Source organism: Pinus tabuliformis, chromosome 7, assembly GCF_031772625.1.
Source record: "Pinus tabuliformis cultivar Carrire ecotype Pingquan chromosome 7, CPIR1, whole genome shotgun sequence".
NCBI lineage: Eukaryota > Viridiplantae > Streptophyta > Pinopsida > Pinales > Pinaceae > Pinus > Pinus tabuliformis.
This window is the reverse complement of record NC_142293.1, coordinates 1,598,719,113-1,598,731,486: the sequence shown is the minus strand read 5'-3', so window position 1 is coordinate 1,598,731,486 and position 12,374 is coordinate 1,598,719,113. Positions and strand designations below refer to the sequence as shown.

The 12,374-nt window shown below is 39.8% G+C and overlaps 1 protein-coding gene across 1 annotated transcript in view; it reads right to left on the bottom strand.

The window, feature by feature from the left end:
- LOC149254236 (SUMO-conjugating enzyme SCE1-like) overlaps nucleotides 1–6,793 on the bottom strand; it is a 267,342-nt gene extending 260,549 nt beyond the window's left edge. The window contains exon 1 of the mRNA XM_089457008.1: nucleotides 6,450–6,793. Within this exon, the coding sequence (XP_089313134.1) occupies nucleotides 6,450–6,518 (69 nt within the window). The 5' untranslated portion in view covers nucleotides 6,519–6,793. The remainder of the gene's footprint in view (nucleotides 1–6,449) is intronic.
- Nucleotides 6,794–12,374: the final 5,581 nt, after the last annotated feature.

Below are 12,374 nucleotides of genomic sequence, written 5' to 3'. Positions count from 1 at the left end.
CAGAAATCCCACCTTCAAGCAAAGATGGAGGGGAAACTATACAGATTGAAGCCTCCCAAGGCAGCCTCTCCAATCCCTCATACGCAGAAGTCACAAGGAAAAAACCTGCGGAAAGCTCAGGCTCTTCGGAGGATGAAACCTACAAGCGCCCTTCAAAAAGAGCAGGAAGGAAATTCTGCAAAGAAGTTAGGGAAGAGGAGGCTGAAAGACTAAAAATACAAGGAAGTCAGTCCACAATAGAAATGTCTATTCGACGAAATACCAGACCAAGGCCTTCTAAGGGAGGCTTCAACCCCCCCTCAAGTAAATAATGAAACTCATCTCTTGGAACTGCAGAGGACTGGGGAATCCCTCTAAAATTGGAGCAATTAAGGACCTCTTGAAAATAGATCCCTCAGACATTCTCATGCTCCAAGAGACTAAGATAGAAGGGTGAGCCCTTCTAGATATCAGCAAGTCAAAATGGAAGAAAAGTTCAGGTAAAGCAGTCAGCTCAAGGGGCTCTTTTGGAGGGCTGGCAACTCTCTGGACCAAAGATTTATTCCAGCTGAATAAATCCCATGAAACCCAACATTGGATCTTCACGAAGCTGACGCACTGCGCAAGTAAGTTGACTATCTCTCTCTTTAATCTTTACGTACCTGTCATTTACTCTGAAAAACGAGAATGCTGGAATTCTCTCTGTGCTTTTTTAGAGCAGCATTCCCCCAGCAACATCATCATAGCCAGGGATCTTAATATAGTTCTGAAAGTAAAAGAGAAGAGGGGTGGTTCCAGTAGCAGAGATCCCATGTTGGCCACAATGGAAGAGCTAACACAGCTTTGGGATCTCTTAGATTTCAATCCCGTCCAAGGTCTTTTCACTTGGTCCAATAACAGAGTTGGGTTGGACCACATTTCTACCCACCTGGATCGATTTCTGGTGCAAATCTCCCTAATGATGAACAAAAAGATAATCATCTCTAAAATTCTTCCCAGACTTACCTCAGATCACAAGCCTCTCCAACTTCTACTGGAAGATGAAGAAGATCTAGGCCCTATACCATTTCGATTCAGCCCACTTTGGATAGAGAGAGAAGGCTTCACCGAAACAGTGAAAGCAGCTTGGGCCAAATCCTTCTCAGGATCCTCAAGTTATGTTTGGGAGCAAAAACTTAGGGCCACAAAACAAGCATTGAAGGAATGGATAAAGAAACCAGTCCCTACTCCAACCAGCCAAAGAAAAGAAGCAGTGCAGACTCTGCAGTCCCTGCAAATAGATATGGAAAGCAAAGATATCCCAATAGATTTGTTGGAAAAAGAAATAAAAGCCCAACGCTCCACATACCGATCCTTTCGAATGGAAGAAGAACACTAGAGACTCAAATCCAAAAGTTTGTGGCTTAAGGCAGGGGACTAAACACCTCCTTCTTCCACCGACAATAAAGAGCACGTCTGTCCAAGAATCATATAGCAGAAATCAAAACAGCAGAGGGCCAAGTCTGCAAAGGTTTCAATCAGGTCAAAGTTGCTGCTGAAATCCACTTCAGGGATCTATATAGTGAGGGAACTCATGGCAATGAGGAGGAAGCTGCCGATTTCCTCTCTAACATCCCTTTACTCATTAGCCCTGAAGATAATTCAGCCCTCTCTAGACCCACAACTGAGGAGGAAATCATCAAAGTCATTTGGTCCATGGAAACAAATAAGGCCCCTAGGCCAGATGGATTCACAATACATTTCTATAAATCTTGTTGGGATATCATCAAATCTGACCTTCAAAAAATGATAAGAGGGTTTATGAAAAAAGCCAAGATAGGTGGAGGAACCAATTCCACCTACCTAGCCTTAATTCCCAAGGACTCCAATCCTGAATCATTTGCAAGATTCAAGCCCATATCGCTTTGTAATGCTTCTTACAAAATCCTGGCCAAACTATTAGCAAATAGGATCAAGCCTCTGCTCAAAAGATTGATCTCCAGCTCTCAAGGTGGATTCGTGGAAGGCAGGCACATTCTGGACAACATTATCCAAGTTTAGGAGACAATCCACTCAAGCAAACAGTGGAAAGAGAAAGGTATGTTGATAAAACTAGATATGGCGAATGCATTCGATAGAGTTAATCGCTCTTTCCTCATCAATGTTCTCCTCTCCTTTGGCTTCTCGCCTCATTTTGTTCACCTTATAAAAGCCTGCATTGACAACTCGTGGATTGCCCCTCTAGTCAATGGTCATCCTACCAATTTTTTCCAAGCTCGGAGAGGCATCAGTCAGGGATGCCCTCTCTCCCCCTTTCTGTACATTTTAATGGCTGACTCCCTCAGTCAAAAACTCTCAGCTGAAAGAATTGTCGGTACCCTTCCGGGTCTCAAACCTTCCGTTGGCGCAGACCCTCTGAACTATGCTCTCTTTGCAGATGATTCCCTACTCCTTGGAGGTGCCTCCACCAGAATTGCCAAACCTTTCGACACTGTCCTTAGAAGTTATTGCAGAGTTTTGGGAGCATTAGTCAATGAGAGCAAAAGTGAAGTCTTCAGCTGGAACATAGACCAGCAAGATCTCATAAGCATTTCGAATCTCCTTGGGTTCAAAGGTCATGCTCAATGGGACAGGATCAAGTACCTTGGCCTCCCCATCACAAATGGAGTTAATAACAGATCACTTTGGAGCGAAATCATTAGTAAAATCAAATCAAAAATCTCAAGTTGGGGAGGCTTTTGGTTAACAAAAAGGTGGTAAAGTCATCCTAATCAAGTCTCTACTGTCTGCACTTCCAATCTATCAAGTAGCATTTCTATTAGCTCCAAGAAATGTGATGGACCAGATCTCTAAACTCCTCTGAGATTTCTTATGGCAAGGTGGGAAGGGCAATGAAAAAGATGCACTTAGTAAACTGGGATTTGGTTAAAAAATCGACTGCAGAGGGCAGTTTGCAAATTCGAGATCCCTCTCTTGTCAACATAGCACTTGGAGGTCCCCGGATGCGGGTGTTGGAATGACAAGGACGGGCGAGCCACATGCCCAGCATGGGCCGCCCCGTGTTAACTCCACGGCTCCCCAGAGAAAGCCGTCATATGGTTATTAAGCCTCCCTTCCGCACAATGCCACAGTTAATGCAATTGAAGGCAGAGAGGAGAGGTAGATGGAGGAGCAGAGCGCAGTTATTGAGCGCCTGCAACGAGGGAATGAAGCAGTATATGACAAGCTCGATGGGTCGAGCAAGGAATATTGGTATGCTGAGAGTTGGTGGGTGCGGAAGCACAGAGAGTTTAGGCCGAGGAAGATTTCACCACCCCGCGGCACAGTTGAAGCCTGTCTCTGTTGCCATCCTTGCCGCTGGTCTGGAAGGGGAGGGCAATTGGCAAATTCGCAACGACAATTGGGGAAATGGAATAGTCGGGCACCAAGAGGAGGAATTCAAGCTGAGTGCTGTGCACCAGAGGGCGAACTGGGAAGGAATTGGCATTGCTACCGATTTCAAGCTTACCCTCAGGCATACAAAGGAGGCATCAGGTACACCATGGTTAAATTACGGGAGCGACAGCCCAGCAGAAGGGGTCCATCGAGAGGGTCCTCCTCACGAACCCCTGCAGCAGATGAACATCACCACTGCTGCTGCTGCTACTGTCATAGGCGAGCCCGGGCGACCCAGCTCCCCATTAGACAATTCTTGGAGGTCGGGAGTTCCAGCGAAGGGAAGCCGGCGCTTCCATCCTTCGGCTCTGTGGTATTCACCCTGGGCAGCTCTGAGGACAATCCAGGAGTCAATGCCCACATTTCAGTCCTATTCACCAAAATTCCGGAAGGAATTGAGGATGGAAGTCCTCAGGGCACGCTGGAGATGCCACTGGAAGGCTCTGGAAAGGAAATTGAGACTGGAGAAGAAGCGGCTGCGGAAAAGGTCATTGCTACGGTGCTTCCAACGTCTGAAGCTGGAAGCATGGGGGAAAAAAGTATGCAAGACATCTCTCCTCCATTGGGGCCAGCCCCTCCAGGCGTTGATGAGGAGAAATGGAGGAAAATGTGGGAAGGACGTGAAGAAGGTGACGGTTGGGCGTTCGTGGTCGAAGACAAGAGCCTCTGTGAAGAAGCGGATGCACATCTCGCGGCCCTCCTTCCATCTTCAGCCCGTCTCCAGGACTAATGCAGCTGCGGGTACTTTGATTTTGTTATTTGGTTATATGTGCTGGCAATTGATACTTGTATCTCTGCCGTGTTTAAATCTGTCGAGTCTATGGTTAAGTCACAATTCTGTGTGGTCTTCGCTGACAGCTGACACTTGTGACTCTGTCATGCTCAAATCTGTCCGGTTTATGGGTCAGTCAATCTTAGTAGTAAGCCCCTGCGTGGGCCGTCATGTGTCTGGTCTATACAATGTTGCTCCTCAGGGATTCTGATAATTTTGCTATTTGTCTTGAGAAGTTGGTCCGGTGCTGCCCCTGTGTGGGAGCTTTTGTTGTCATGAAAAGTTTTGGGAAGTTTTGGCGATGCTGCCCCTGCGAGGGAGCTTTTCGGTCTACAGTCAAGATTCCCAGGGTGCTACTGCAGGCCCTGGAAGGCATGTCTTTCTGTGTGTAAAGTTATCTTGTACATATAATATAAAAGTTTAGCTAGTTTTTACCGAGAAAAAAAAAACATAGCACTTGGAGGTAAGATTCTGCGGAATATGGTCCACGAGCCCACTCATCCAGTCAACATCATTCTGCGGACAAAATATGTACACAATAATTCTCTCAGAAATCTGCAATGTGACAACTCTGTTAACTGCACGCAGGTTTGGAGACTATGCTGCAAAAGCAGTAATTTCTTCAAAAAAATTGTATACAGAATTCCTGGCAATGGAAAGCGCACAAACCTGTGGCTCGATCGTATCATGGGTCGTGACCCCTTGGATGAAAACGAGGAAATCACAGATCTTAGAGAATGGCTGGAAAGCGCAAGTATTAACAATATTTATGACCTTTTGAAATGGGATCATCGTGGTGACTGGGCCCGCTGGGATTCTCATAGTGTCCCTGTCCGATTAATCCCCCAACAATAGTTACTTGCTGAATTGTTGGAGGAGTCAGTCCCTGTAAATCGATTCATGAAAGACAATTGGGGCTAGGGCCAGATAGGAGCATATTCTACAGCAGCAGGTTACAGAGTTCTACAGGCCTCAAGGAACAACAGCCAATCTCCGGCCTTTTAGAAACATGTCTGGGAACCATTAGCCTTACCAAAAGTGAACTTCTTTTTCTGGACCCTGGTTCATAATAAACCTCTAACTGGTGATAATCTAGCAAAAAGGAACATAGCAGGGCCACATAGATGTGTGCTATGCAGAAGCAATCTCGAAACAGCCCAGCATCTATTCATGGATTGTATATTCGCCAAAGAGGTTTGGGGACTTATCCTTCAGGACTTCTAGATTTCTGTCCCTCCATAGACTTTTGTCTCGGAACTTTTCGCCTCTTGGAGTCTTTTCTATCCTCATAGAATTCCTATCAAATCATTTTGGCGCAAAGTTTAGACAGCTTTGCCCAAATACGTTTGTTGGCAGCTCTGGTTGGCCCGCAATGAGCTGATTTTCAAAGACTTGCAACACTCCCCGTTGCATGTAGCAGCTAAAGCCAAATCCTTCCTCTTGGAAGCTACCCAGCAGCAGTATTATAAAGAAGACTCTTTACTCCTACCTGAGGAAAAGAGGTGGCTTGGCCCCCTTGAGCCATATCCTCGAAAGTATCTCCTTACCCCTCAAACAGCAAATCCGGATTGGCGTAAAAGAGATCCTGATGACACATTCCAAAATTGGTGGCAGATTCAAAATTTAACCACAATATTCTTTGATGGGGCTTCCAAAGGAAACCCTGGTGTTGCCGGTGCAGGTGGGGTCATTTACTCCCCGGATGGGCCTTCAAGAGATTGCTTCTGCTGGGGTTTAGGCCAGAAAACCAACAATCAAGCTGAGATCCTTGGTCTTCTAAAAGCATGCCTCATAGCAAGAGACAAAGGTGTCAAAGACCTCCAAGTCTTCGGAGATTCAGAGATATTAATAAAAAAATTAAACTCGGAGGAACTATTCAACAATACTAATCTCAACAAAATTTTGGGCAGATTGAAGAGAGTCCTTCTAAACTTTGCTTCCTTCAAGTTTTATCATATACTCAGAAATTCAAACAGTGAAGCAGATCAAATGGCGAACAAAGGTTGCTCTCTCATGAAAGGGCAGCTAATCCTAAATGATGAAAGTACCTTTCAAATTCCTTGAAAATGTTGTAGCTCAAAAGCAGTATTTGATGGACAACTGAATTGTAATTGGGGTCACCTTGGCAAAGACCCATTATCTCTTCTACAATTAAATAAAATACATACTCGTTTCAGTTAAAAAAAAACAATGGTCTTGGGATACTGGCCTAGAAGGGTTCCATGTAGGTTTTGCAACTTTTAATACAATTTTCATTATGGTGTCGAGTAGAAAACATACATACCTGGGGATGTTTCTTACGCCAGGCCTTGCGCTCCTCAGTAAGTCGACCTTGAGCTATGCCTCCAGACATGTTGCTATTGTTGTGATCGGGAATTTTATGAATTTTGCTGCCAAAACCTTGGAAAGTAGCTTCTGGACAATCAAACTACACAAATGGACTTCGGTGCATCACCATGAAAGATATCGCGAAGGTAAGGGAAAGAGTTTATACGGAATTTGAAATCAAGAAGCCGAAACTGGGCATGGGCATGTGCATGTGCATGTGCATGTGCCTGACGCTGCATTCGATCCAGTCGGAGTTGGTGCCTAACCAATCAGGGAGTTCATGTATCCAAAACTTAACGTTCACATGCCGTTTAGGTGGAAAAAGTGATCACAGATGGAATATTAATTTCATTAAAATTAATAAATAAATAAATCGTAAAACAGGACTAAATTATCAAAATTATTAAATGGAATATTTAATTTCATTAAAATTAATAAATAAATAAATTTTAAAATATATTAAATTATTACGTTGACGGTTTTAGTTTATGGTGTTTTGGATAGATGGTGTCACGCCTCCAATTCTTTTTTTTGTTAATTGGCAACCGTGCGGCATTGCCTAAGTAGCTAACATGTTCCATTGTTAAGTTACTTTGCGAACTACGCTTAATATTCATCATCTTTCATTAACAATATTAATGTGTGGAATCCATTAACATCATAAACATATAACCATAAACATCAACACAGCAGAGAGGACACCATCATATGCAATAATAATGTTTTATTATGAATATATGGAAATACAGATGACCGAGAGCAAATGCTCCACCGGTGTTTATACTCGTGTTTTTTGCCAATGGGCGCCCACCTCGTGCACACCTTGCATGGTGGTCGTTCCTACACAATCCACACTTCAACCGATTTGCCCAACTCGGCGTGCACGCCCACACCCGGGTCGCCCGCCGCCCTCGGTTGGCTCGTTCAACCTTCCACAACTTCGTGCACAAGTCGGGCGGGTGCCTTCGTGCAGCCCTCCACCAGAGCTCCTCACCGTAAGTCGTTCACAATGCTGTCGGGCGGGCGCGCCTTCGTGCAACCCTCCACCCGGACTCATTTCACCGTCGGGCGGGTGCCTTCGTGCAGCCCTCCACCCGACCTTCGTCCGTTCACCAACTCGTGCAAGACTCGTGCCTTCTGCCCAACAAGCGAGCGCATTACCACCCGCGATTTTGTGCCTTGCTGCGCCCTTTGCATTTCCTTCGAACTCCATTGATGAGCGATGTCGAATTGTTGTCCGTCCTCCCAACTCGCACCAACTATGTATATGGCGGGTGGGCGAGTCATGCCACCCAGCCGACTTGTGTTTCAGTGGTAAAAACTCGTCCAACGTGTGGGTCGGCCCGCCCAACTTGCGGGACCGTCCCCTCCTGCTCGCCCATCTTACAACTTCACTTTGGTCGGCCCGCAGGTAGCTCGTCTAGCCTACCCGCCTATAAACCAAGCAACCGCACCTCGCCCGCATTAGTATGCCTCATCCGCTCGGTCGCGTTTCTGCCTACTTCGTCAGCGTGTCCGTTCGGTGGGCACGCCCGAGCAACTCGCAAGCCACAAGGCGTTACAGATGGTGATGGGTGCTCTTAAAGTACTCATTGATTGATATGGAATTATTGGTTCAATTCCTTTCTCCTAAGTGATATATTGATCATGATGAATATGTAGCCCCACCAAGTTTAAAAAAAGAAAAAAGAAAAAGAAGATTTATTTCTAAAATAATTTTTCCTTTGTTTTAATTAAATTTATTAATTGAAAAACTTCATATGAACAAGTCTCATACTTATAGTTTCTTTAACATCTGGTATTGATAAGTCATGGTATTGCCCCATAGTATTATAATAAAGTCTATTTACATATTTACATATTAAGAATCTCACCATAAAATTGGAGTAAACTTTCATAGTTAAAAAAATCTTGTTACATGTTTTTTTAAACATATATCTATTTAACTTATATATTAATTATTTTATCATCAATAATAATAAAAATGTTTAAATAAAATTATAATATAATTAATTAATGTTTGTGTCAATCCAATATGGAAGAGATATCGTAAGATGATGTGATGTGGTGTAAATATTTTCACTCATTTTAATTATATAAAAATAAAAATTAAATTAAATAATATATATATATATATATTTAAATTAACCAAACCATTATGGAAGAGATGTTATACGGTAAGGTTATATAATGTAAACATTTTTACTTGGTCAAACTACAAAAAAAACAAACAAACAAACAAAAAAACAAAAAATTTATTATTATTATTATTATTATTATAAATCAAACCAGCTTAGATCCATCTCAACCTTGGATCGATCAAGCTCACAGAGGGATCAATCCTCTTCTATCGAGCACCAATGGTTCAAATCTCTCGAGGCACAAACCTTTTCTCAACTTTTGCACTCAAAAAAAGATTTACACCTTAAGAGATTTCCTTGGATCAATCAAGCTCACAGAGGGATCAATCCTCTTCTATCAAGCACTGATGGATCAAATCTCTCAAGACGCAAACATTTTCTCAACTTTTGCACTCAAAAAAAAGGTTTACACCTTGAGAGATTTGATCCCTCTAGGCATTTGATAGATCTAGAGTTAAGATGGATCTAAGTTGGTCTCAATTTTAACAACTTGAAATATATGATGAAGTAAGTGTAAGTAAGTGTTTTGATGTATATTAGCATTTACCAATCATTTAATTTATATAGTTGCATTGTCCATGAGGTCTTGGATAGATGGTGATTGGGTGGTTTGTTAAGGCACTCCTTGTTATAAAGTCATCAATTCAATTATGTGCCTTTATTAGAGTAATACATTGGACATGATAAAAATGTAGTCCTGCCAAAAAAAATTATATAATTGCATTAATATATTTGTTCTTACATCATATTTTTCAACTTTAAATATATTTTTAAAACATATATTGTGTATCAGTTAAAATGTACACTTTGACAACGTTGTTGAAAGCCAAGACTACATATGCTTTAACATTATACATATTTGAAAAAATCCTCATTGAAAGGAACCTAATATTTTAAATGATTGTTCTTTCATCATATTTTTTCAACTTTAAATGCATTTTCACCCATATAAAATTGTTTAAAACATATATTCTGTGTCAGTTAAAATGTACACTTTGATAACATTGTTGAAAGCCATATGCTTTAACATTATACATATTTGAAAAATTCATTATTAAAAGGAAAAAATAAGTTGATATGTTTAACATTATAAACATGTTAAAAAAGATCATTTTACAAGTGTATTAGAACCAGTTTAGATCCATCTTAACTCTCCATTTATGAAGTGCCCCTGAGGGATCAAATTTCTGCATCTTAATATATTTTCATCTCAAGAGATTTGATCCTTCTCAGGCCTTGGTAGATCGAGAGTTAAGATGGATTTAGGCTGGTTTAATTCACCCCTTTAAATGGGCTAGATTCCACATAAATACCATGGATTCTCGTAAACATGGAGCTCAAAAAACCACAGGTAATTTGACCAAGTCAAGTTTACCTTAACTACTCAACAAAAAAATTAATAATAAAAAAAATAACATAAAATTTATTCAAGTTTACCTTAACTACTCAACAAAAAAATTAATAATAAAAAAATAACATAAAATTTATTCTTTTAACATAAGGTTATTTTTATTTTATTTTGATGGAGTTAAAATGTTTACATTGCATTATTAATTCTTTCATTTATTTTTATTTTATTTTATTTTTATGTATTCTGATAGAGTCAAAATGTTTAGAGAACGGGATACTACTCGACAACGTCTCTTGCATACTTGGTTGCATATTTATATTAAAGTGATTATCAAAATAAGTCATTAGAATGAAGAAGCAATTGGTGTTATGTATGTTGCCTAGTGCAACTTAATCCTACTCTTCTTACAACACCTTCATGAATCACCAAATAGCCTTCAGGAGTGCGGTCCTCTCTTCACTTGCCACATCCACACGGGCAACTTGAGAGTCCTGTCCATGCAATAGTTGCATCAAACAATGTACAAACTACTCACATTTTCATGGACAAAGTAGGAATACACAATAACATAAATCCACTCTAAAAAATTATATATTATTTTTTTTAAGCAAAGTCTTTCAGTAGAAATCACATAAGAGAAATTTTTGGCCGACACTTTTCGAACCAAATGTGTGGTTTATCATCAGGATCACATGAAGAGGCAGACCATGGCAAAGGCTTAAATAGAGAGCAATGTAGAGACATAATTTCAAGTAACAACTATATTTGAACAATAATATTTAAATTATGATATTAATTTATTAATATTTTAAAAACAAATATTATTCAGTAAACGGCTAGTTTTTGAAAGAAAATATTTAAATAATGATATTATTTCATTAATTTATTAAAAATATTAATAGGTAACGACTATATTAAATGGCTAGTTTTTGAAAAATAATATTTAAATTAATTTATTAAAACCAAATATTACTAGTTTTTGAAAAATAATATTTAAATTGTGATATTAGTTTATTAATTTACTAAAAACAAACATTAATAAGTAATTGTTATATTAAACAGCTAGTTTCTGAGAAATAATATTTAAATAATTTATTAAAAAAAAACTTTAAAGAATGAGAGTAAAAAATTATAAAAATGAGCCAAGATTTTAATCGAGACAAGATCATTTGATAAAGAATTAATGGAAATAAAATAAACTAAATTAAAAATAAATAAAACAAAACAAAAATATAAACAAGTCAAAAGGAATATAAGAAAAATAATCAATAAATAAAACGGGGTCAAGAATAAAATATAGGGCTAAGGCCCATTAAACAAATAAAAAAATATTAAAAGGAGTTAAGAACGAATAGGATGATAAAATACAAAAAAACACGAAGGATTAAGAAAATAAACTCTAATGAAGAATAAATCAACAACAGATACTATAAAAAGGACGTCAATACCTACATAGATAAACAAACAAACAAAATAAATCCCAAAAAGAAGCCTAAAAACCCAGGAGGACACGACAGAGACCCAATTTCTACTAATATTCCAATCATCATCTCTACTCAATTTATTGGGTCTTTTTTCAATTTCTAGGGCCTCCCTCAATTTACGGTGATGGAAATGACTAACCCTAGCAATGACTTGGGCCTCCTCAATGCAGATGTGATGCTTAGATTTATCTACATGCTCCGCCAAAGCAGAGGAGCGGGTCCTGCCATGCTTGATGTCAACAACATGCTCACGAATCCTTTTATTAATCGAGCGACCAGTCTCACCAATGTAGGGAGTCCTACAAGAGCATGGGATAATGTAAACACCCTTCATATTTTTGGGAACCATTGGGTCTTTTACAGATCTAAGGGATCTCTGGATGTTATTTAAAGGCCTAAAGGTTGAAGCTGCCTTATGCTTCCTTAGGATCCTTGAAATCATGTCAGTGGTCCCTTGGATAAAAGGAAGATGAGCACCAAAAAAACGATCCTTGGTATCTTTCTTAGCACTAGGACCTTTTTCAGCTCTAAGGAAATCCTTAGTACGTTGGTGTCTATTATACCCATTATTAAATAAAACACTTAGGAGATGTGCTTTCTCTTCATTGAGATGGTTCTCATCAGAAACTCTTAAATCTCTAGTAGCTAAGGTGTTGAGAACACCAAGATTTTGAGCTGGGAAATGATGAGAATTAGCATAAAGATATTGTTTTGTATGAGTTTTCTTACGAAATACGTAATGAGAGAAAGAGCCATCAGCATTCCTTTAGAGGAGAACGTCAAGGAAGGAAAGACTACCATTACATACAAATTCCATGGTGAACTTTATAGAACTAGATTGATTGTTAAGATGGAGGAAAAATGGTTCCAACTTTTCTTTACCATGGGACCAGATGACACAAGTG